The sequence below is a fragment of the Dicentrarchus labrax genome, unplaced genomic scaffold (assembly GCF_905237075.1).
Source record: "Dicentrarchus labrax unplaced genomic scaffold, dlabrax2021, whole genome shotgun sequence".
NCBI lineage: Eukaryota > Metazoa > Chordata > Actinopteri > Moronidae > Dicentrarchus > Dicentrarchus labrax.
In genome coordinates, this window is record NW_026136707.1 from 4,009,646 (window position 1) to 4,036,073 (window position 26,428).

Genomic DNA, 26,428 nt, shown 5'->3' on the forward strand with positions numbered 1-26,428 from the left:
AACCTGATCAGCGTATCTTCAAAACAGTATGCTCTCCAACTCCGCTGAATGCTCTGTTTTCCATACGTCACCATACAGATGGATAAAATCATGAAATATAACAATACTGATTCAAGCTTTAATGTCAAAGGCGCAGCCCACAGTTGAAACGTAGGAAAAGTGGATAATAAATTGACCCTCTATATATGTAAAGTCAAACCTTTCTTCAGTTATAATAAAATAGTTATTGAGAATATCGAGAGCTGAATCACATCCAATTGCCAAACTAAAGCATTGAGAGCATTTTTCACTTTCATTTTAATGTAGTTCTTATATGACTATATTGATATTTATATAACACATTATGCAATTCATAATGATTAGAAGAACATATCCCCCTAAACATATGACAAGGCCCTGCAGGTTAAGTGTAATCCAACATGATGTGCATGCAACACTGGGAATATTCCTCAAAACTCACAAAGCCTTTAACTGAAGGCAATCAATACTTAACCAGATCTTTCCAGACACATGTTCTTTGCTTGTGTCGTGGCTATAAGCTAACACAACATCACATCACAGTTAGAATATCATTGCTTCATAGATAGAATGACAGAGAACCAAACAAATATGTCAATAGTGTGGACATTTTAAATCAATTTAAAGAGCTTATCTTTATGCTATTGGAATGATTTCATTGTGGCATTTGCATGAAGCAGGACACCACACATTCACCAGGGCATTGCTGCATCCAGTCGTGTTTTTCAAGGTTGGACAGTTGATGTATTTGTTTATGTAAGGACAGGGGTTGGCTGAAATGAAGAACAGACAAAACAATGAAGAGATCAGCTTCTTTTTTTTCATTTTTACCTTGATAGACAATCCTTGTAATATACATCCTAGCTGCCATACAAAGAACCCACAGTGTGTATATGTTACTTACTGCAGAGTTTGTCATCACAGTTATTGGGACAGGAAGCACACGGGGGTCCAGCCTTATAGGGTGGCCACCTCCTGAAGTTGCCTCTGTTAATCAAATTAGACACATTGACTTCACACTAACTTCTGATTGAATAGATGGACAGTTTCATAATTCATTTTACTGAACGACTGTTAAGCTCTCCCAGACATCACATGTGAAACAAAGTCATGGAGGGTAAATGAGGGTCACATACGCTCGATAGTAATGGCAGCCATAGAAGTAGATGTTGTTAGGGCACAGTGTCACTCCACAGCCAACTTTGTAGGAGCTGTTCCACACCACCTGACGACGAAAACAAAAAGTAATTGTTTTCAGTGCCACTTTAATTAGGAAACTGCTAAATAGTTAGGCATCCTCATTGTTCAAACACTGTAATGACTCATGTTTTGTTTTTTAAATATCTCATTGTTGTCAGCTCTTAAACAGAAAATACATTTGGTTGTATAAGTTTACTTGTAGTGAAAGTGTGAAAATTGATTTCAAAAACTGCCTGTTTGTTTTTGCTAAAAAAACCCATAAATATATCTTCACAAAACACAATACTGTCTAATGAATAATGTTCATGGTGGTACAATTACTGCTTCTTAAAAAACGGTATCTCTCCAATTTGTTTTAAAGAATATGAATCCTTTGGTGAAAGTAGGATTTGTCACACTCATTTTGGCAATTCACCATAAAATGACTATTTAAGAACAGGAAAAAGGCTCCTTAAATGTCATGAAATAAAAAAATATCATGCAGCTAGAGAGAGATAAAATACACCACTGGTAAAGCGCAGAGGGAATATAAGTCCTTAGGACTTGCGATGTCCCTGCCATAACTAACTAGCTTTTGGACACTTGTGGGTAGCAGAAACAAACTGTGAACATTGACCATCATCTTTTAAGTTGATACCTTGAACTTGTTAGCAAACAGTTTCTTACTTACACATCTAGCAGATATGGAGCAACATTAGCATTGATTTGGAGTCGTGTGTCTGGTTGCTGCAAGTCTAATACTCACTCTCCTTTTAGCTAATTTACTCCTGAGAGAAATGGCTTTAGCGGCTGTTGTTTGCTTCGTTGTAGAGCTTTTTCACTGAAAAAAGCGACCTCTTGCAGCTGAAAACATTGCTATGAGATCAGTCCATCAGAGTGTACAAAAAACAGTAAAGTTACGGGCCGAAAAACAAAAAAAATGAGCTGAAAGGCGCTAAATCGATTTTATTTTATTTTTTTTACAAGTCGTCATTTGATCCATTGTTAGTATAAAAATATTGATTATACGTAGCTTTTAATGCTTTTAATTTAAAAAAGTAAAAATCCAATAACAAAGCATCAACACTGCGTGACAATATAGAAACATGCTTTTTGTTTATCTTAAAGATAACACAATAATCTTTGTCAACACATTATTTTTACCCTAGCAACAGGTACATGTTACCTGCGTGTAGTGACCAGTAGCTTGGCTGTTGGTGGAGCCTCTGGGATACTGGTAGTGTGACACCTCACTGTGCCAGGCATTGATGACGTCCGTCCATGAGTAAGGTGAAGATGAATAGAACAGATTCTCACCCAATTCATATCCTGCTCGTTGGTGAGAGAAGAATGGCAGCGCTGATTAATGAGTGTCTGCAAATACACAGTTTTATTTTCATGTCCCAGTAGATTAAGTTATTAAGATAAAACATTGTTTCAATAAAAGGCCTATCGATGATAATCTCTGTTATGATAACATATCCCACTTCCTCGTAATTTGTTATTAAAATAAGGTATTAAGACTGGAGATAAGATAATGTTCACTTTTACTCTGACCATCAATCACAAGGTCAGTCAGTTCACAGGAAACCTTTACACTGACTTGACATCTCTGAGGCATTGTTTTAGGTCCTGGCATATGCAGAGAAAAAGGTAAAAGGGAAACAGAAGAGAGAGAGGAGGAATAAAGGACGAAAAAATATACCATTGAGCATGCGGGTACTGGGTGCTCCATGAGCCAGAACACATTTATCAACCCAGGCCTGAGCACTGGCTGCTACCTCCTCACTATAGCTCTATAAGAGAGGAACAAGACAAAAAAAATCAAATCAAAGAGTTTCATTTCAAACTGGCATCCACAATGTAGACCCATTCTCTCTCAAGATATTGGTTTTGAAAACTGTATCCTTTGTGATTTGAAAGACTGATCAAATTTTTCAAAATATGTTTGACTCTAACTCTTAAAATATGAAAAGGTTGTGGTTGAAATGGTCTTCCTCTTTGAAACTAGTTGGTGTGCTTTTCTTTATACAGCCCAAAACTGGATTCCAAGATAAACATGAGATTTTTCTTTTTACTTTTTTGCAGAAACCTTACACCTCCAGACATCCAGCTCTTTTGGAAAGGACATAAATCATCTTTATTCTCTTGTTGACTGACAGATTTTCATGTGTACAATAGATTTGTAGCGGTTGGGCTTGGCTCCCTACATTAAATAGATTAGAAGTTTGATTAGATGTTGATTAATGAAATGAATTACCATTCTTATTACTTTTCACTCAACTGTAATAAATGTAAAAATGACATTTTAGAGTGATTATATTTGTCTATGACAGACCAAACAGTAGTCAAAACATATTTTCACATTCCAAATGGCATTTATACATCATTTGTAACATCTACAATTTATGGTTTTGACACTTTAACTATTCAAGGGAGTTCAGTGCATCGATTAAGTTTGAGTCACCTCTTAATCACCAAACTATACAACCCCGATTTTGAAAAGCTGCTTATGACTTTTATGATTTTCAGGCGTCCTGCTGAAGACCTCACCCACTTTATTGTTTTATTCCTTCCCACAGATGAGGGAAAATAAATGCTGAGAACTATTAGCAAATATTATCTGACCCACTTTTATTGTGCGACTAGAAAGCAGGACTGACCATTATCAGCATGTCAGAAGCAGTAGGCTGAACCGCTCTCCTGAAGGCATTGTGCTTGTCAACGATCTCAGCCTGTGCCGCTGCGTTTTCTGTGCAAATGTCTGCACGCACACAGACACACACAGACATAGACACACACTTAAAACCAATGGGTAAACAACAGATTAAGGGCATAATAAAGGGTGATATTTACTCTGGTGGCTTAATATCCACGTTATGACTCACAAAACCTATCCTGGTTTAATTACTCTGAAATGGCTTGACATAACAAAAGAACATACAGAATGGATTGTACCAAATCCCATAATCTTATTGAGAGACTTATTGGTATGGTCTCGGAGGTGCTGGAAAATTCCTCTGTAAAGTTAAACATGCCTGATGAATGTAACATTGTGCTTACCTTGCTGTGGAGACACCGTGGCATGCAGAAAATCACATAAAAGATAAAAATGTAAGTTCTCATCAGTAAATCAGGGGAGTGAAAAATAGTAAAATGCTTTACTTTTTTAGAAGTATTTGTACAGCAATGTAAATACACTACATTAAGAGCAAAGTCAGGCATTGAACATGTTACTTAACTTAGATAAAAGGTTACTTTACTTGAAACTAAAGCAAACATACTTTCCAGCCTATATGTACTGTATACCATATCGTATTACCACGTCCTATAATATTCTAAAACTTGTTTACACTTCTACGTACCACAACGCAGGCAGAGTGCACATGATGCAGTGTCAGGATGCAAATCAGGAGTGCAAACATTTTGCTGCACAAAAAGGTAGAGATGCCTATGTACAAAAGCAAAATAAAATTACTGAAAAATACTTACTAAGACATTTTCCCATGATATTTGTTCCAGTTTTTATTACTATTATTATTATTATTAGTAGTAGTTTGTTATATTATTTTTATTTTAATTAATCTTTACATTTTGAAATTGAACATCAATTAAAAAAGTAAAAAAGAAAATATATAAATAAGTAAAATAAATCATTAAATGAAAACATACAGTTTAAAAAAGGAAAGTGTTGCTGTTGGCTGTGTTCCCCCTCTTGAGTGCTAGATATTTTCCTTAGATGAATTAATGCGTATCATCAAAAGATATATAAAAAAAAATTCTTGAATGCCTTTAGGAACCTCTAAACTGAGAGGCATACCTGCTCATTGGTCTTCAGGAGGTAGAGGTGAGTTGGCACTTTCGTCTTCCTCCTTTTATAGACCCAGGTCAGATGCTCACTGTAGTCTGAGATGAAGCACATTCCCCTCCGGCTGCCAATGATGGCGCAGTATCCAGGGCTTTACACAATGAATACTGGACAAAAACAAGTCTATCAAGCAGCACTGAAGAGGCTTTTTCTTCAAAAGAGTACAACTGACAGAGAGTAAACAAGGAATTGTTAAGCCCTAGGGTGTAGTGACTTCTTGATGTGTTGGCTCAGGTTTACACAGCATAGAATAGAAAGGTGCACGAGGCCGAGGTAAATAAAAGAAAAGGAGCATTGGTAGATTACAAGATAGATCCGTATGGTCCTGTATGTAAATGGATTACACTAATACAGCTCATGTGGGCTGAAGACGCACCCATTGCTTGCTTTGGCTCACAGAGCAAATTAATCAGAAAGGCGATTTAACCAACAATAGGTGAAAGGAAAATGTTTTATGCGTTTTCCCATATTTTAGTTTGAGTGATGTGTATCATCATGAACAGCAAGTATAGTAAATCTGTGTGTATGTGGATGTGGCCCGCTTCCTTACATAAAGCAAACACAGAAAGATGCAGAAAGGTTGTCTTTGAAGCAGCAGCACAAGCTCTGAGGTGAAATGTGAGATAACATATCTTAAATGTTATATAACCAAGAAATGAAATGTAGGACTTGTTCCTAACTTGGAAAGGTTATTTTAAAAATAGAGGTCATTAAACAAAAGGGATCATTTGAATGAGGAAGAACATAACTTTCAAATGAATAAATTCAGTTGTGCTACACTGAAAAACCTGGTTATGAAAACTTTTGAACTGTTTCATTGAGTCTTTCCTTAGAAAAATCTTAAAAATGAGGTATTTAAAGCTGCTCTAATCAATATTACTATATCAACAATGGATAAAATGACCACGTGTAATGCAAAACTGTTGCTTATTCTGAAAAACCCAGAGAATTATCACCCATTTGCTCATTTGCAACATTTTAGTGTCTTTCAGCTCATTGCTTTGGGTTTTGGTTCACTCTCAATCAACCTTGTTTCCTGCCTTAGAAAGGAGCTGTTTTAATTGAAAAACATTCTTATAACCCTACTGTACACTACTTCCCAGCACCAAATGGAACATAGAACATTGTAAAGACCAAAGACAGAGCTCAAAGGAGAATTAATATTCTGGCTTACATTTACATCAGGAGGCTTGACCTACAAATCCAAATGCATGTTAATGTTTCTCTGTGTCAGCTGAGCAACCGTTTGCTAACACATTAGGCACAACAATGTTATATGGTGATAATATGTTAATGTAAAATAAATGAATGCTGCTTTAACCATTCTAAAATCCCTAGATAAAAAACTAATTTAAACTACAAGATTGCCAAGATTATCTATATGTGTGAGTATATCATACTCATTTCGCCCATTAGCCTACCTGAAATATTTCATTTGTATTATTTGGACATTCTAAATACAGTACAGTACATGGAGTAGTATTTATATTTTATTTTACTTTTAAAATTATTTCCTGGAAGCAAAAGGAAGGATTATGTAGTTTGTCTAAAGATTAAATAAGAAACCACTTGGATTGCTGATATACTGAAACTACGTGTGAGCAAAGTAGAATTTTATCTTTGGAGCGACATTGTACGTTCAGAACATAACACATTCCTCTCTGTTGATTCTTGATTGTGAGTCTAAATGCACAATAAGCATTATGCTGCTATCGCCTCTTTGCTAAATGCATCATTGTGTAATTTGTTATACAGTACAATGGGTCGTGGGAGTCAAACAGTCTCAGTGGTCAAAGAGTTCTACTTGAGCTTGCGTCATGTTTTTCACGTTTTTAATGTTTTTTTCGTTCTTATGAACTATACAGAGATTAATTTCAGAAACCTTTTCTTCTATTCACCATTGTTTAAAAGTATCCTGAGCAATATGACTGTGAGTATGTACTCCTTATGAGATGGGGCCTTTTTTTTCCACGCTTGGAAGTTTAAGTGGTATTCAGTTAGCTGCAATTTAGTAACTTCACTGCTAGATGGCGCCAAATCCTACAAACTGGTCTTTCAGACGCTGAATTTTCCATTTGTAAAATTTCAGTCTTGGTTCCAGTTTTATTTACCTGTTTAAATGAAAACTGGTGTCCAATTAAAAGTGTTCAGATTTAACCAAAAAGCTGGCGTGTAGATGTTTAGCGTCTTAGTTTACCATGTTTAAATGGCAATATTTGCTAGTTAGTAGCCTAGTAAACATGAGTATAGCTGATGCTGATGGGAATGTTATTAGTTTTGCAAATACTGTATCCATATGTGATCATAACCCAAGCTACTTACAAGTATGACCATCGAGGTAAGAGATCAACTAAGGACACTTCCCTGTCAGTAGTTCTGCTATACACTTCAAAGACGTCAATATTCAGACAGAGTAGTTCAAAGAAGCACTTGCGACGTAGCTGTTTATTGGAACTTCTAATTTTTGATTACATCTTGTCCTTTTTTAGTTTGAATGCACTTATTGTAAATTGCTTTGGACAAAAGCTTCTGCCAAATGGATTAATGAATGTCCATCCAATACCTACTGAGATATTTCCCTCAAAACCACAAATGTAAACCTCATGGTGACACTAAAGGAAAAATAAATGGATCACCAAAACAATTGGGATTCATCCTGTGAACATTTTGTGCCAATGCAGCAGTTAGATGTAGCAATATTTTAATGGATAACTGAAAACACTGACCTTGGGATGGTGCTAGGGATCGGGATGGTAAATTTCTCTACATAACAGTCCATCCAATAGTTGCTGAGATATTTCAGTTTGGAACAAAGTGGTGGACTGACCAACTGATAGACAGATGGACATTGCTAGCATGGCAATAAATCAAGATATCAAGTTTGGTGTAAGTCAGATTGCGAGTTATCTAATAAAGCTACAATGTGTGTGAACCCAGTTCCATATAAAGTGTAAAGTAGCAGTACAATACGAAATGCAAACTGCAGTGAGTTTGCTCTCCACTGTCAACAGTCTATGCGATGATGGATATCTTGGGTGTAGTACTTTATGTACCAATGGCTTTGTATACATTCAGATATGGTTTTCTTGGAACAAAAACTCTTACTATTGTATATGAGTGAAGGCACACCATTTAAAGTAATAGTAGCCATTAAAGAACAGAATGCTAGACAGCCCTTAGTACAGCTACAGGCGGACACCCCGGGCAGGAAACTGACAGCCTAATGCAACATGGTTTGGTGGAAATTATGTGAGAAAAGGTTAAAGTCTGTAGTTGGAATCTTTTCTTGTTCACTCCTGTTGCTTATTTCAGGTATCTAATCATTGGAAAAAAGAAAAATACCACTGAATGCGCACTGCCCAAGAATCATTCAGCTGACAGGTTCTATTTAAAAAGCAAATGAATAATAAAATAGGTGTATTGATACATTTCAAAAAACTTAAATTATAAAGTAGTTTTTCTAGCTTCATACTTTCACCATAATTATGTAAACAAACGCTATGTTGCAAACATTTGACATTGACATTTTGACATAAGAATAGATGAATAGATAGATGAAAATAGAATAGAGGAATCTCTTTTTAAAAGTTCTCTTGTGCTAGTGCTAATACTAGTCTTTAGCCTCTTTGTATTTTACCACAGAATGCTAAATCTAATTTGCTAATCTACTTGAGCTTTGCCCAAAACCACTTTCTCATTCAGTCATTCATTACTGTCAGTGTCACATAACTATAATGTTCACATCTATCAAGGCATTGCAAACATTAAGTAAATTAGTGTATATGCTATGAATTCTGTTTTTCATTTCATTGTGGGAACACTATAGTGCAGACATTTTACACTGAAATGTGCACAGTCAACAAATTGGAGGAGAATTATTACAGTGCACAGGTAGCAAATAAAGATTGATTTAAGCCACGGCCTTACTTCAAGTTTCTGTTTTGTATCTGATGTGTGATTCACCACTTGAGTTTAATAAAAAACAAAACAAAATCACAGTTTATCTGAAAGAGATTTTATTGTTTTCTCTTGGTAATAGTCCCTGATTCAAGTGGTTATTTATTTTTTCAATTATTGGTTCATCACACAGGGACATACATTCCAAACAAAAATAAAATAAATATGACTGTAAATGCACCAGAGTCAACCAAAAGGAACACTAAAAAAAGATACAAAATTAAAGCAGTTATTGCAATAGGATATACACAGAGCAATAATAAAAAGGGGATGTTAATGTTAGTAAAGATAATGTGTACCATGCAGAACATCACAATCCTCCATTGTCAGGTACCTATTGAAATGTGCAACACAAAAGAAAATAACACGGAGCAAGAAACATATACATTAAAAATAAAGACACAATAAAAAACAGGCCACAATAAAAGACAATGTGTGTTCATGTTTGACTAATTTTAAAAAGCTCACTTTCCACACTGAACACTGGGGGGCACTGTCACATCTCTAGTCACAGAGGAGCTATGGTGGCAGCTGAAGTCCAGTGACAAAACACAACTGTGCTCTTTGTATCAAACCATAGACCTTGTGATTGAACAATGTTATTATTTTACAGCAGAATGAAGAGACTCATTAAGGTTCCCTAAATAATATGTTTTGTTCCACTCACACTTCCATCCAATCATCTGTTGTCCTCATTCACTCATGAAAGACGGATGCTTACCAGCTTGCACAAATACTATGCTTGGCTGCCCATCTTTATAACTCGTCTCACATTAGTTGTCCCATTTCAGTTGTCCCACAGTTCTCCAGCGGGAAAATATCAGCCATTCAGCAGCGTGCCCTTTGTCGCTGTTTTAGGAGTAAGGTCAAGTTTCCATAGAACACTAAACACGCACAATTTGGACCTAAACAATAAACCCACTGAAGTGTAAGATTTGAAGATGACATAATGTAAATGTCTTTTTTTTTATCACATATGTATGTTTTAAATTCTTGGCATGTGTTGTAGCTAGCATCCAAAGCTAAAGCATGTTGGCAATTACACTGTGGGTGATCGTTACGGTCATTCAAGCCTCAGCGCCTGTCAAGATGGCTTCAGCATTTTGGCATGTGTTTGATTTCCCTCAGTGTAAAAGGTTGAAAAACCAGTCAAGCGTCCACCCAACGTTAACAATTTCACTTTCTTTTGTTATTTAATTCCAATCTCTGGTCACTCCATGGGTGCTTCAAAGATATGATTTGCCAGACTGACTCTTTCCCTTCCAGCCCTAAACCTTTTTCACTTGAAGGTGGTCTAGTGCTGAAAAATGCCCTTCCAAAACCAGACGCACGTTGATACGTGTTGGCAGTTTCCGCTGGTGCTTTCAGGAAGGGTGATTAAAGTCTAATGGGGCTCCTGGTGTGACAGCAAACAGAGGCAGGAAATCGCCATTTCTAAAAGAGACATATCATTAATTTGCGGCCTCGAGTTAGATTCTCGTAACAATGTCTGAGCGACACAATGAGGGCTCTCTTTGAAAAGGCTGCTACCACCCTGGCAAATGAGCGAGTGAATCCCCTAATAGGCTAAAAATGACTTTGAGAAGAGCTCAATGTCATGATCACACTGTGTAGGGCAAGTAAGTCTAATCACAGAACGTGGAGCTCTTCACCGGTAATTATGGCAACTCATCAAAAACCAACTCATCTTTAGTCTCTGGGTATTCAGCTCTTGGTATTCCTCAGCCTATGAACATCATTTCTATTTGCATTTCATCATTTGACTCAATCTATGCTTTTTAGATATTTACCGCATTTGAGGAGGATATGCTTTCAGTCGCATTTTTTGTTAGATACAATTAGATACAATTATTTTTTTATTATTTTAAGGGTTTCTTGACATTGTAAAATAGAGCTTAAAACATTTTCACAATTGTTTTGCTTATAAAGGAAAGAATATAGGTAAATGTATTAGATAACTGTCTTTGTGTTATGATGTAGATGTTGACTAGAGTCCACGGTCACACAAGCGGCTCTGTTATATTTACTGTAGGTACAGCTGTGCTGTGGGCCAAATGCCAACATGGGCATGCTAACATGCTCACAGTGACAGTGCCAACATGTTTTGCGGGTATAATGTATAGCATGTTCCCCATCTTATGCTAATTAGAACTAATCACAACACAGCTGAGGCTGATAGGAATGTCTTTAGTTCTGCAAGTATTTAGTCATAAACCAAAATATTCAAAATGAAAAAGTTGACTTGATGAACAGATGAAAACTTGTGGATCACCAAACCTGTTAGGATTCATTTGCCGGGGATCACAAATGGCTGCACAAAATTGGCAATCTATCCAACAGACTGGACTAGACCAAAGTTGTAGTCAGGCAGAATATTTTCTGTATAACAGCTGTGAATTGCTGTAAACAGCACTTTTTCTCCATAGCTTTCTCATCATCCTCTAGAAACAGATGCCAAGGTCTGTCAAGATAGTCACCATTGGCAAAGATCCTCATTCAGCACCTATTCTGAATCATAGATCAGGCCACGTCTTGCTGGAATGGAACCTAATGGATTGTGGCAAAATAAATAAATAAGTAAATAATCTGTTTCTTTATTGTCTTTGTCAATATCTATGACAGCAGGCGGCAGAAAGATGAGATTCAAACTGAACATGCTGCAGTCAAGTTCAGATAAAACGTGGTGAATGTCCCTTTTCTTTCATTTGTTTTGTTTAATTCTCTTCAAGCCCAAGTTATTCACTCCTTTGAAAATGTAAACCAGCCCCTTGGTCAACCCACTTCACCCAGCAGGATCCAGTCCAAGCCTCTTTCCACACACAAGGGTCAGTGTGTCACATGTACTCTCTTTGCAACTAAACAGTTGAAATGTTGTTGTCATCATGCTTTTCCAAATTTTTTTAGATTTTTTTTGGCCACTTGGGGGCAGTAAGGTGATATTACCTAACAATTACCTATTTATAGCAGATACGGAGCAACATTAGTATTAATTTAGAGTTGTGTTTCTGGCCATCTGATTAATGTATGTCCAGTAATCACTCTCCTATTAACTTTGTTTCGGTCTCCACGAACTCCTGAGGAAAATCCTGGTTCTTTAGCTGCTAAATGCTCCACTGAGTCTCCAAGCTTGTTCCTTACTTTGTTTGTCCAACATTTGGTGCTGGGCAAGTAGTGTACAATGAATTTCTTCGGATGTTTTTCACTGAAAACAGCTGCCTGGCTGAAAGTGATGCCATGAGAGCAGTGGGAGTGAACCAGAACAGTAAAACAAAACCAAATAAACAGTGAGCAGAAAACACACTAAATGCTTGGTAGAACTCAGGGGAACTGCAGATTTGGGTGATAATTCTCATTGCAAGAGACCACTTTCACATATCATGTGTTAATTCCACTGCAAATTTTAAAATATTGATTGTAGTTGCTGGAAGTTACCTTAAAATCTGAAATGCTGAGAAATACTCAACAATCAGACAGTGGTGTACAAATTCTGTACACCACAGTCAGCACAAAATACCCAAGGGTCAAACCATACAGTCATTTACTGTACCCATCAATAGATTTTAGAGAGTTAATGGTACAGACAGACAGTGATGGAAATTTCTTTCCTAATGTCAGCAGTGATGTAGATTTCTGCTTTGCTTCCGGGCAAAACTCTGTACCAACATGGATCTCTGCTGCTGCTGTTGTTGTTGTTGTTGTTCAGATAGTAGTTGTTGTTGTAGCGGTGGAAATCACAGTTTTTATATCAGAGTGGTATGTCAAGTCTTGTGTTTCTCCAGAGTGGTGGTCCCTCATAAACTGGCTTAAATAATAAATACAGAGCTATAGGGGGGTCTTGACCCGGACATATTAAATATGCATAACCACAACACAGGAGTGAAGTACTGAGAATCACACACACACACACACACACACACACACACACACACACACACACACACACACTCTGTCTGTATTCAACAAAACACGCAGTCAAAGTCAAAGTCAGCAGCTCCCAAAAACACTTCTCACAGCGTGCACGTGTGAATATGTGCATGTGCATTGACTATGTGGCTCATCATTCTGCTGCTTTCTTTCTACTTCTCTCCATCTCTCTTTCTCTCAAACGAACTATTGATTACTATTTCTGTCCACCCATCTTTCTTTAGTCCTTCACCCCCTAAAAAACACCCACCACCCTTCTTCTCCTCTTCCCTCTTCTCCCTCTCTCTAACTCTGGTATTTCCCAGCGAAGCCCCCTTCCCCACCTCCCCTCGGTCACCCACCCACCCACCCCTCCTCCCTCCTTCCCTCTTCCTCTCCCACCCCTCTTTTCTCCCCCTCCTCTCCTCAGATGGATTCTTCAGTCAGCGGAGTGGAACTGGTGCGACTGCTGGAGAGATAGGCAGAGAGAGGCTGTGCTGAACAGACGCTGGGTCAGAACGCTCAGTTGCTTCAGACAATCACGGGGGAGCGAGAGATCAGACACAGGAAAAGAAACAGAGAGACAGAGAACACCACATAGACAGATAGATTGAAAATAGAGAAAAGGGAGTCAGAGACAGGGGAGGGAGGTAAATATGTGACAGGATGTGGTTTCCCTGAGCTTGCAGAACATCGGTATACAGGCATACTTTGAGCATGACCTAAACACACCAAGCTTACAAGTGTGTTTGAGCTCTGTTAGGTGGCGAGGGGGAAGACGAGGCAAACCGCTGGAGCTGCTGCTGCTGCTGTGCCTGTAGAGCCGACAGACGCTCTGGTTTCTCTGTTGCCTGCCAGAGGATTGTGTTTCGTTAAAGCCAGCCAGCTCCACAGCAACCTCAGTCAGCTTGTCGGACAGGATCTGAAGCCGTCCTCCATCCTCTCTTTGTGCTGGTCTGCTTCTAAGTAGAATGTGTTTCTCTGCTGGAATTTTTGGTCCTCTTGCTGCCTTCGAGTCCAAGCAGTGAACTTTTCAACGATATTGTGAAACAGGTAAGTTTGCTTTCTGTTTGCGTGAGAGCTCTTCAGCATGTGTATGAATTTGAACTTCCTAACAGATGTGTTTCTGTACTACCTGGACAGCAGCCACTGTAACCTTGGACTGCATGGTGGCAATTGTTTACCACAGATTCATTAGACAATGCCACAAGCCACAAGTTTGGCTTCTGTGTTCAACAAGAAGTTCTAAATCCACTGCTACCACATACACATGTTCACACATTCACTTGCTCACAAGCACACACACACACACACTCTGGCTGTGCCTCATGCACATCAATCGGTCTGGTTGTTTTGAAGTAACATGTGGGACGTATGGTACAGAATGCCAAAAATGTCTACCTGGATCCAATCACAGACCGAACCCTGACAGTGTTTCAAGATGTGACCGGCGTACAGTATCACACCACTCCCACTAGATACAGGGGAGTGTGTGATTTGTGAGCTACTGTACTGAAGGGTAAACGTGTGGGTTTCCCCTCTGTGTTTTTTTTCTGTTGAGCAGCATGCGTGCTGATATGTCCTTGTCTGTCGGTACAAGTGAATGTTTACATGCTTAGACTATGTGCTCCGGTACATGGGTTCATCCAAGCATGCGTGCGTGTAAGGAGGTTTAAAGGGAAAAACAAGTTGAGCGATGGCAGGAGGTGAAGGAAGGGCGGGGGGATGTCAGGGAGGAGGAAGACGAGGGCATGAGAGAAAGGAAAAGCCAGGGGAAGAGGAGAAAAGAACGTGTGTGTGTGTGTGTGTGTGTGTGTGTGTGTATGGAAGAGAGAGAAAAAGTGAGTGAGAGAGCTTCGTCTGACTGAACTGCGTTTAATTAGTTCCAGCTGGTGAGCTGTGGAGCGTCGGGCTGCGTTAACTCTGCAGTGTTGGTGGGTCAGGAGTTCTCTCTGTCTGAGTCTGTCTGTCTGTTACATTCACACAGGAAAACATACACAGATAAACACACATGCAAAAACATTAAAAAACAAAATCATCTAAAAGGCACACAACATATGGGCAGCATCACAAATGCAAACATTGAAACATGATATACACAATTTCACACACACAAAGACAAGCATAAACACAAACACAAAAAGACACAGACAACACATACATAGGCACACGTGTAGCTTCACAAACATTTAAAACAAAAAGACGACAGATGTAAAACGCATGACGTACAAGAACACATTTACACTCACTTGACTCACTGACAAAAGCGCACTATAAATACAGTGTACACACAAATGCACACATGCAAAGAGAAAAACCCGCCATGTGCCATATGTCAAGTGTGTACATCAAAGGGTAAATGTAGCAAAAACATGTAACATGCAATGAACACATGCAGTGCCACACGTGTGTACATAGGCACACACACACTTCTCCATAGAAAGCCTCCATCACAGAGCAGCTGGGCTATTGGAAATGTGCAAGTGATTGTGGTTTGGGCTTTGCTACGCTACAATGTCACGTTAAATCATTATGCAGGGCAAAAGGTGAAGAAACCATTATGTTAAAGGGTTAATGCGCCCAAATTATAAAAAACATGTTTTCTTACTTATCTCTAATTAATGCAGCCATGCAGATGCAGACTTTTGTGGTTTATTTTATATATATATTTATCTCTGTGATTTCTGCCTCCAATCCCAATACAATGGAGGTGTGTGACATTTAACTTGTGGTTATTTAAAAATGATGTACCACTATCTTACAAGGCATATATTAAAACTGTTTTTTAAGTTGTAACTAATGGCTTTATTAACGGTTAATAAATTGATCGATGAATTATAAGCCATTAATATGGGCAATATATCTGGCTGGTGTTTATCCTGGCTGAGTTCTCGCTTCAATGGATCGTTAGGTTGAAGTTATTAAAGAATAGGTTTTGCAAGTCTATCTTAATGCAATACTCACATGCCCATTTGTAATAATTCTTCCTGTCCATACTGGCTGTGAAGTGATTCTATAGTAATATAGGCGACTGTTCTTGTTCTGTCTAAAACTGCATTCTAAAGTTCAGCTGAAGATAATATGAGACTTCAGTGGTATTAGTTGGCCAAATCAAGTGGTTATCTTCCAAAGTTTCGGCTTTTTAGTGTGAAATTACTTCTTTTTGTTTCCCTATCAGTGTTTCTGTGCTGAACTGTAACAGATATAAGGAATTTTGTTAGATAACCACTTGACTTGGCTAGTACAGACTGCTGCAGTTCCTAAAATCTTCCTCTGTGGTCATGCAAGGAAGGAATCGCCTCATGAACACATGGACAGAAAGAATGATTACAGCAACTCTTTCAATGTACATATGGGACATAAGTACTGGTTGGGTTAGACTTGAAATATCAGGATCTTCAACATACAACTGCAGACTTAATGGATTATTAGAAAGAATCTTTTATCAATAATGTATTCACATTTAGAATTGCAAATGACTTTACTAACCTTTGGTGGCGGCTTATTGTGAAAAACTAACGACGCTTTATTAATGACTTTATTAACATTTGTTCCGCAGGATTGATGGTTTTTTAGAAAGTTAGACCCACTGACCTTTATTGCAGATTTATGACCCTTTATTTATGACTTATTAACATTTAACGAGAATATCTCAACCCCTTTGGCACATAAAAGTAACTGCTTTGCACAATTTGACTGGAGGCAAGTGAGAAAATGTTTACGATTTGGATGAACCAACCAGAGACTATTTTCTTGTAAATTCAACACGGAAACACATAAATCTGTCTGTTACAACACAGTAGCACTCACAGTGTTTTTGAGTTTTTCAGATGTTACTCATTTACTTTCTGAATCCTCACTTTAAGCTGTCAGTTTTTTCATCTGAGTCTGTGTTGATTTTCTTTCGCTCCAGTCTTTTAGCAAACATGTATTTTAATCAACTTATGTTTGCTATCTGATCCGGGCACAGTGAATCCCTCTGTGTGGTGTGAAATTTGATTAAGGTAATTGGCAAGCGTTGGCTTGTGTAAACCATTATGTGTACACCTCTCCACTCAGTATGTATAGACAAACACCAACAGACAGGCACAACAAAATACCAGAAAATTCTATACTCTATATATATACTCTACATAAAAGTTAGATATTTTAAAACAACCTTCACATCTAATTTCATGGTGCGCTTGTTTGATCCTGGAGTACAAGCTTCAGATTTGGGACATGATGAAATATAAACATATGAGGGATTTGATTCCAAAAGTACCTGGAGGGTGACCTCTACTCTTCAAAAATCAAAGAAAAATTAGATAACTACAACATCTACGTCTATGGTTGACATAGATGCATTTTGGATCAAAGCTTTGGTGTCATTTGTTTAACATAAATCAGATTTGTGATCCTTATTGGCTGTAATATTACATTTAGGCAGTAAACATGGCTGAATGGATGAAGCATGAGTTTTGCAGTTCTCATGACATGGTGTCATCTTGATTGCAGCCTCTGCTGCAAGTCTCACATCTTTTCCCTTCTGAAATGTTCAATTACAAGATCTCGGGCAAAGATTATTTTCCCTCACTCCCCTGCTAGGTGACAGTGATCAGGCTTTTGAAGATACTAAGTTATTCAAGCCTTTGGCATTGCCCTAGACCTGAGACAGCATATTAGGATGAATCCTCCAGGCTAGATGGAAAACAAAAGAGCCAATATTCAGCCAGTTGTGTAGTAGCTCAGCCTCGAACGAAAGAAGAAGAAAAAAACGTATCCCCCTTGATATTTCTATAAGGCAAATTGACTCCTGTTGTAATGGGTGGTCAAGAAAATTGCAGCAGTATTGATTGGGTAATGTTCAACACGGACATGTCGATAGGGTGTCTGAAAACCTAAGAACTTGGCTTCGGCTGGCTTTAATAAAAAATGACCTGCCTGGAGCAAGTTCACAGAAAGCAATGAGTCACTCACGGGAAATCTCTTCAAACCCCTCCGCGTTTTAGAGAAAAAATAGTAAAGGGGGCAACCAAAGAATTTTCTATTTTTAACCAAGTATTTTTCTCTCCTGCTTTCTTCAAATGACAAACATCTCTTTTTTAACCTTATGTCTTTGGCTGCAGCTGGAAAACAACCAACATACAGTAGTGTTTGTGCAGGTTGAGTCAAGATAATGTTTTGCTTTTCACTTGTGAGAACTGTACAAATCCCAGCGTGGATAGATTATGCATAACAAATCAAACTCATGACTGTCAAAGACATGCAGAGAGGAGAGGAGGAGAACAGGAGGACACAAGTGTTTGCTCCTGCACTTGGAGGAGAGGAAAGAGGGGGGCGATCCTTGTGATGAAGAGCGGCGAGAGCTTATAGCGACCAGGAAAAGACAAGAAAGAGAGAAACTGACAATGAAAGAGAGAGAGGTTGAGAAAGATTGGTGCCTATTATTCTCCTGAGCAGAGAATAGTCATAGAGGGGTTGGTTCCCATGGCAATAGCTCCCTTGTTGCGTGTATGTGTATTTGTGTGTGCGTGGACGGACTGTAACCGGGCCTTGAGACTGTAGGGAGATGAGGTTGGCCGAGGCTGTGGCGAACCGAGGAGCTACCCGAAATCCTTGAAACGGCGGAGAATCTCAGACAGACACTATTGTTCACTCGCCTGTTCTCTCCACCTCACTCATCACCCCTCATCTTCCATTTTTTTCTCCTGCGTGCTTGCCTTTATATATCGTCCTTGGGCATTCAAACCAAATATTACAAATTCAGTGAGTTGAAAAAGCAATTCCACCTTCGGCATCCATGGCCTCCTTGTGGAGAGTACGGAAGGGTTTAGATGGGGAGATGTCTGTGTTTAAGTTTTTCTGTAGTGTCTTCAATGTAAAAGTGTTTCGGAGGCTTCTCATGTTATAATGCATTCACTCACAATACTTTATAAGCTTTGTGTGCTTCGAGGCCTTTTTACAGTAAATTATGATTTAAAATTTTTTCCCTGTGTGCAATTCCTAGAGGATGTAACAAAACTTTCCTCAGACTGTTTTAAACAATTGCCTATTCTGATTTATAGCATACTGGATACTAGCATGAAATTGTAGTACAAAAAAGAAAGTGATGCTGGTGGTAAACAATGGTGGTACTGTTCTGCATGTGTCTCTCTGTCCACCATAATCTGCAAGCACAGGGAAGCCCAAGTTTGTTTATTACAGAACCCCATCAGATTTGAATTCTTATCCCTGCATGTTAAATGGTGGATCTGGAAAGTTTGCAGTTCTCTCTGGAAGACGGACAGATGTTGTTGCGTGTAAGACATAATGTTTGCCGATAGCTAGCTTTTTATGTCTGACACTCACAAGAAGTGTAAGTCGGTGTAGCGTAGGTAAACAGCTAACTGTACCAGTGACTGTGTATGGGACCAACAAACCTTTCAAGCCCACAGGCAGACAGTATTATATTCAAACCAGTTTATGGTGGATTTTATCTTTAAATCAGTTAGAATAAGGGTCCTGTAAATGGCAGGTACAGTACATGTAGCTACACACTGTAGGTCACTGTCTTAAAAGGACTGTATAATCACTAAAGGTTACAGCATTAACATCCTGCCTGAGTGTCCATTGTTTTTTTCTCTCTCTTGGGTCGCTCTTTTTCCATCCTCTGTGTTCCACTTAGGTGTGGAATCAAGGTGGTAAGGACGAAAGGAAAGAAGAAAGGGGGAGAGTAGGGGATTTCCACATTGAGTGTGTTAACATTTTCAGCTGGTGCTGTGAGCTGAAGTAGCAGTGGATGAGAATCATGCTCAGAGGCTTCAAAGGAAATTATGACCACATATAAGGCTATTGGACACATCCGCTGTGTGTCCTGTGAACATTTCTTTCAGTTAAGGTCAACTGATGCTTTAACACCTAACCTGTTTAGTTCAGTCCAGTCAAGCTCTGGTGTGTTTCCCAGTGTAGTTTGGTTCATTTAAGCTGGTGGGAAAGTTATTTTTCAAACTCTGGCACGGTTTGTTTGTGTTGTGAAAGCAAAGCCAACCACAGGATTTTATGACAGCAGATATATGATTTTAGCAAGAATTCAAATGCAATGCTGTTCTATCTGCTGCTAGTGAACTGTTAAGAAAGCAATCTTATGATCTATAGTCTACAAAAGATATATAGCCTATATTTACGCAAGGTAATTTGGTAACCATGGTAACACCTATGTATGTCAACACATGAGCCGTGGGGATTTTCCCTGAAACACCAGAAAGTAAAAAGGTTTTAAAACAGAATTCTGTTTATTCTACTACTAAGGCTTCTGAAGTTTTAAACAAATTGCCTCTCTCTCTTGTCCCATTTCTGCTCTGTTCTAATACGTTTGTCACTATTTATACGATATATGAGGTCAAGTTACTCACAAGCTCATCAGAGGAGATAAACACATACAGGTTAGAAAAATGCAGCATGAGTTGCTGTGATAGTCTGGAATTTGATTACCACACGTGGGTCCATATAGGTTAGAGAAAGATTGTCTTCATGAATACAAAAGAAAACAACATTATCTGTTGGTAGGAGACAGAATCTGAAACACAGTCTCCTGTGTTTACTTTACAGGCTTTATTGATCTTATGCAACTCACACATTTTTTGTCATTTGTTCCATTTCTGGTTTCGTCTCTTGAACTCAGGTTGCCTCTGCCGGCTATATTAAATAGTCTGATGCTAATTTATTAGTATGAAGATGCCTGTTATTAAGTTATTAATGTTATATTTACATCCTTCAGAAAGGATCAGATTATTTTTACATTGGTAGTCTAGTCTTTTCCGCTGTTATGAAATATATATACATAACAAAGATTTTTTTATAATTTGAGACTATAATAATTAGGAATAATTTGTTGCCAGTAATAATGTCTGCTCTGTACGTCCTTCATGCCGTACATTATGATATAAAATTGGTCAGATGCTTGCTAAAATGCAGGTTCCAGGTGACCACAAACAGTCGACACAACGCAACACATTCCCACTTCTGCTGTAGACGGGAAGTTGTGAGACAAATTAAAGGAGCTGGAGCAATTCCTTAGGTCAACAGACCCATGATCCCCCTGACCCCTTCCTTTTCTTGCAGCAGTATATGTTACTTCAGCCTTTGTTCTTGATTTCCATTTTAATTCCGGTAATTTTTTGGATGACACGACCCATGGAGGTTGCTTGCTTGTAGTAAACATGGGTCATTTGAAGAATTTCAACCCTAAAACCACTGCTGTTGTTTTTCCTGTGAGGTCAGTCTTGTCCTCTTATTTACATGATGGTCTCTAACCACTTTTCCTTGGAGAGCCCTTGAGTCTACTCCTCACAATAAACTACGGATGATATCGGACCAGCAGTAGCCACCACCAAAAGCAGCCCAGCGCTCCACTTTACTTGTCAGATTAAAAAGATCAAAAGTCGGAAAAAGGAAAAGAGGGTGAGGGAGATAAAGCATGAGAGCACAAGAGAGGGAGAGAGCAGGCTTAAAAGGGAGACTACATGGAGAAGAACACAAGAACACAGTGTCCTAATTAATGTCTTCCTCCATTAATCCACTCTGAAGCTTCCCATGCTGCTGGGTTTGATCTCCGCAACGTTGCTATCAAAGCCTTGTAACACGGTCTTGTAATATGGGGAAGATCTAAGTCAGACAGCATGAAGGAAAATAATATCTGTGCAGTTGCTTCTTGTTGCTGTGATGGCTGGAAGTGCAGGTGGGATTTTTGTTCGCCATCTTCTACACTGATGTAAAAGGCATGACTATAAAGTTCAAATTCCTCATTAGAGCAACAGTGCAATTTTAAGCTCCACTACTCAGTGTTTTAAATGAACGTCAAATGGCTACATAATGTGAAGGCTAGGCAGTGACAAATCCACCAAGTCTGCAGCTCTTTTAGATCACTGTTTTGGTTTTATGCCGTGAAAATTCTGCTTTCACCTCAATAATTGTTTGATAATTGTTTACTGCCTGCTAAGCACCAAACTGTGACTAGCTGTAGCACTTAGACCAGTATTTTCCTTAAGTGTTGATTGAGATCAAAACTGTCTCTCACTGTATCACAATGGGGACTCCATAAATAAAGCCACTGTACGCTACCTGCCTGGCACCAAAGACAAAAAAGTTAGCAGCCTCCTAGTGAAGATAGTGGAGCATTAAGTATCTAAACAGCAACTTATATAGACTAAACAGAGAAAAAGGAGAGTGACTATTAAATTTGAATTTAAGAACAGCTCTAAGTGATTGCTAATGTTTCTCCATGTCTTCTGGATGTGTAGATAAGCAACAGGTTCGCAATGACAACTTTCTATACCTGGGCTTTGTGATTCTCAGCTTGTAGCAGAGGTCTTCTGCCCCAGAATCAATGATTTTAGCTTTAATAACGTGCTAAATCCCCAAAGATGCAACAAACAATGACCCAAGTGACCAATATGAGCACAGAAAACCAAGCAAACCTCGGACTGACAAACTGTTTTTGATCTACAGATACAAAACATGACAGTGAAAGACCTCCCTGATGCCTTTCACATTCAGCACAACACAAAGTGCTGTGGGATGTTTTGGTTGTTAAGGCCAAAGCTAAGTGCATCCCAGAGACAACAAAAGCATCTGAACGTCAATCTAGGCTTATGAGAAGGGAATCTTATCGAATAAAACCTCTTATCGAATAAAACCTCAAAATGCCATTAGCAAGAGACAAAAGAACAAAATGGCAAGAGGATCGTTGCTAATTCAGCAAAAGGGAAATCAATGGCCCTCTTCCCGTTTTTCTGTAGCTACCCAGCGTCTGTCTACCCTGTAAAGCATCCCCGACTCCCCGCCTGTCAATCTCCGAAAAAACCAGGGGTGTACAGGAACTGAGGAGGGGCGTGTAGGGGCTGCAACTGCCCAGAGCTCCCGCCTCAGAGGAAAGGTTTGAGGCAAGAAACAGCGACTCAAAAAATCATAAACATCTCACATTTCCTCTGTCAGTTCAGCTCTAAAAATACTCCTGTTCGCCTTCGCCTCACATCGCCTCCTCCCAAGTCTCAAGGAGCTATGCAAATACAAGCCCCTCCATTTTTTTTCTTTTCCACTTTGTTTTCCTTCCACACCCCTCCCTCAAAGCCCCCCATCCCATTGTTCTGAATACCTCTTCTCCATCTCTTGTAGACTACATGACAGAGCCTCGCCTTCTCTCTTGTTGTTCCTACTCTCTCCAGGGTAGGGGGAGAAATGATAAAAGCTATTTACAAGTAACTGTAGGCAACAGCGAAATTTTAGACTTGGAAAAATTCAGGCTTCTTTTTTCATACCCTGTTTTCTTTGATGGCGGAGCCATTTGTGACGCTGCGTGGTGAACTGCAGCGCAGTGCAGTGCAGTCCTGAGTGACAATTTAAGGGGGGACTGAAGCGCTTTTAGGGACTTTGACTACGCCATCTTCTGCAGATTGTGTTTGGCTTTTTTGTTCTTGAAGCAAGACATCAGTCCTTCTGGCATGTGCTGAGAGGCAAAGACACAACTCCTCAGTACATCTCAAGCACGTACAAACCATTTAGAAGGCTTCTGAAGTTTTAAACGCACAAACCGAGAGGCGTGCAGCATGCAGGACTCACTGTGTTCTGGTATTAATCACAAGTCGATCAGCCCGCTGCCCATTTCAGGCAGCTGTACTGAGGCTGGCTGAGATATGATTGTGATGCACGTTGAGGTTCATAAAGCCCAACAAAGACTTTCATGTAAGTGCCAATGGAAACACCGGATTTCATGACAACCGTAATGAATCTCCTGCCTCATCTCTCACTCTTTCTCTCTACCTTCTCCCTCGTTGTGTGTTGATCTCCCCTTTTATATTCAACAGACTCTAATTGCACACTCTTCTTCTCTCCAGACTCTACTTGCCATGCATTACCCACCACCCTCCCCCCACACCCCTTTTCTGACGAACAATCTCCAACCCGGCTACCCCCATTTCCTCTTTCTCCCTTGATTGAGTCTCACCTTTTCCATTCTTGCCGTTCACCTCATTAACGGAGCCCCCGTCTGCTCGTTTCCTTTTTCGCCTCCCACTCCTTCCTACATCCCACACCCCCGCCCCTCCCCACTTCCTGTCCTGTCGTCTCTGAAGCGACGACTGGCTTGAATTTGTAGTCTCCGGCCAAGGCGTTACGTTCTGTAATTAGAAAGGAGCATAATAGAGAGGGTTCCTCATCAGCCAAGGTGGAAGAGGAGGGGAGGGCACCACCGCCATCTATCCATCCATCCATCCATCCATCCATCCTTGAGTTTAATCAGTGGCACACAATAGGATGTCACCTGCTCCCAGACGCAGCCGCTGGAGAGAGGCAGCGATGCTGTCACAAACCATTTGGGGTGAGGCGGCTCTTTAAGGCCTCCTCTTCCTCCACGGTTGTCTCTGTTAATTTGGTCTCCCTGGGAACGAGGGATAGGGAACCCATGAAAAATCAAGCTCATTTAATCGTGTTTATTTATTTATTTACAGACACTTATCCAGCATGTTCCTCTTTATTGGTTTTCCTTCTGAAATCCCTGAGGAATCATGGATATCTGGGTGCACGAATGTTTGCTTTCATATGTGTGTAGTATAAATGTCTGTGTGTGCACAGTATGTCACAGAAAGGTTAATCTGGCCCTTAATCAGTCCTCCTCAGTGGGAGAAAGTACAGTAAATAAGGCTGTTTACTCAAATACTGTACTAAGTACTGTTTTGAAGTACTTGTACTTTATGTGAGGTTTTCCTTTTTGTATGATTTTTTACATGTATACTTGTATTGTACGTTTTACTTTACTATATTTAGTTGACACCTATAATTCCTATTTACCTTGACAGTTATATGATGCTGATTGAATGATGAATTAACCATTAATAAGATTTCATTAATATACATAATAATAAACATTCTGGGGGCATTCTACTTGATGAGTATGTTTCCTTTTGATGCTTAAATAGATTTTTTGCTCATATACCTATACTTAAGTATACTTAATTTATACTTAACGTTAGCTACCCACTTAAGAGTGGTCTGTTCTGTATTTTCCCCTTTAACCACATATTACAGCTGCAAACTGTGTTTTAGAAATGTTAATGCACTTTCCCTACAATTCCAGGCATCTAATGGCTTTCATTTATTTCATTCATCACACACACACTAACTCATGTGCACTTAGTAACTCACTCATTTACTCGCTGGCTACACACAGAGGCACACAAGTGACAATGAAACACTGTCTCAGTCTGTTTTTTCTGGTTGGCAGGGTCCGTGCACAGAGAGACAGACACACTGTGGAGCCATGGGCTGCGGGCTGCGTAAGATGAAGCCAATGTCGGAGGAGAGCAGTCCAGGGAAGATTTACTCCACCTTGAAGAGACCACAGGTGGAAACCAAAGTGGGTGTGGCCTACACCTACCGCTACCTGGATTTCCTCATCGGCAAAGATGGTAAGACATGTTTTTTTTATTGTCAGCCTGCAGGAAATCTACTTTTACATGTTTATATATGTATATAACACGCAATCCTTTTAATTTTGGTAGGAGATTTTATTCCTCACTAAGTTGAGCTATGTTTGCCAGAAATCTTGGCACAGCAATAGTTGTTATTGATCAGCAATGCCCACAGCCGCCTTTCTGTGGATATGTTATAGTCATTTTATGCTGCACGGTCGTAAAAACCTAAATGATTGCCCATTCCACATGCACAGTTGAAATTATATGAATTGCTCAAGGCCTTTGGCATTTTACTGCATCACACCTCTGCATGATAAGACGGAAGTTTTGCAAGTGGCTGATCTGCGCTGCAATCTACAACTCTGTGCTGTGCGCAGTATTTTCCTGAATAATGCCACCCCCAGTGTGATTAATCTGTCTACTCGGCCCCCCCAGAAAATGTGATTATACCTGTATATCCCCAGTAGGAAAACATTGAAGATCCCGATGCAGAAGAAATCTATCACTCATGTATATGGAATAACAGCACACTGGCTGTAATTTTCATCAGGATTGTCTTGTAATGATGGAGTGTTAATTAGTGCCTGCTCCCTGTATAGCAGCCTCTGTTGTAATTTCTTTTCTGACAATTAGTCAGTCATGCTTTCACGTTGTGCTAATGATATAGAATTTTCCAGCCCAATCTACGCCAAACATCCTGCTGGTGGCCATCAATTATGTACAGCAGCGAGTCCAACTCGCTAGCAGGGGATACAAACAAAGTAAAGGGTGGCCTGCTGGGTAGAGGGACTGTTTTGTTCAAGGTCACAGGTTTGAACCTCACAAAACTATGTTTCTGCTAGTTTCAGTATATTTCAGTTGATGAGTTAGTGCATTCTGACCTGTCTGGTGAGCTGTAAACATGTAAACAAGTTAACTATGTAGATCTAACAGTCAGACAGAATCTGAGGCTCCCTGTGCTATTGATGAAAATATGGAAATGAATCAGTTTCCGTTTCAAACACACAAGCACATACACACAAACAGAAAAGGCCGGTAGATCCCCCTCCTCTCCTTCCTCTCCTCAATCTGAGGT

General features: G+C 39.4%; 2 protein-coding genes across 3 annotated transcripts in view; one reads left to right on the forward strand and one right to left on the reverse strand.

Annotated features, from left to right (window-relative positions):
* Positions 1-104: 104 nt before the first annotated feature.
* On the reverse strand, positions 105-5,008 carry LOC127367643 (cysteine-rich venom protein). 2 transcript variants are annotated; one of them, XM_051407673.1, is made up of 8 exons: positions 4,870-5,008; positions 4,559-4,648; positions 3,861-3,961; positions 2,903-2,993; positions 2,384-2,526; positions 1,155-1,243; positions 923-1,005; positions 105-791 (listed from the first exon to the last, which is right to left on the reverse strand). In XM_051407673.1, exons 2-8 carry the CDS (start codon positions 4,620-4,622, stop codon positions 655-657), a joined length of 708 nt encoding a protein of 235 aa, XP_051263633.1. In that variant the 5' UTR covers positions 4,623-4,648; positions 4,870-5,008; the 3' UTR covers positions 105-654. The 2 variants fall into 2 exon arrangements, with proteins under 2 accessions (XP_051263633.1, XP_051263632.1); XM_051407672.1 differs by lacking the exons at positions 4,559-4,648; positions 4,870-5,008 and having other exon boundaries at positions 3,861-4,231.
* Positions 5,009-13,380: 8,372 nt separating this feature from the next.
* The window catches only part of LOC127367641 (raftlin), a 98,211-nt gene continuing 85,163 nt past the window's right edge, over positions 13,381-26,428 (forward strand). Inside the window, exons 1-2 of the mRNA XM_051407669.1 lie at positions 13,381-13,978; positions 25,164-25,347. Of these exons, the coding sequence (XP_051263629.1) occupies positions 25,200-25,347 (148 nt within the window). The 5' untranslated portion in view covers positions 13,381-13,978; positions 25,164-25,199. The remainder of the gene's footprint in view (positions 13,979-25,163; positions 25,348-26,428) is intronic.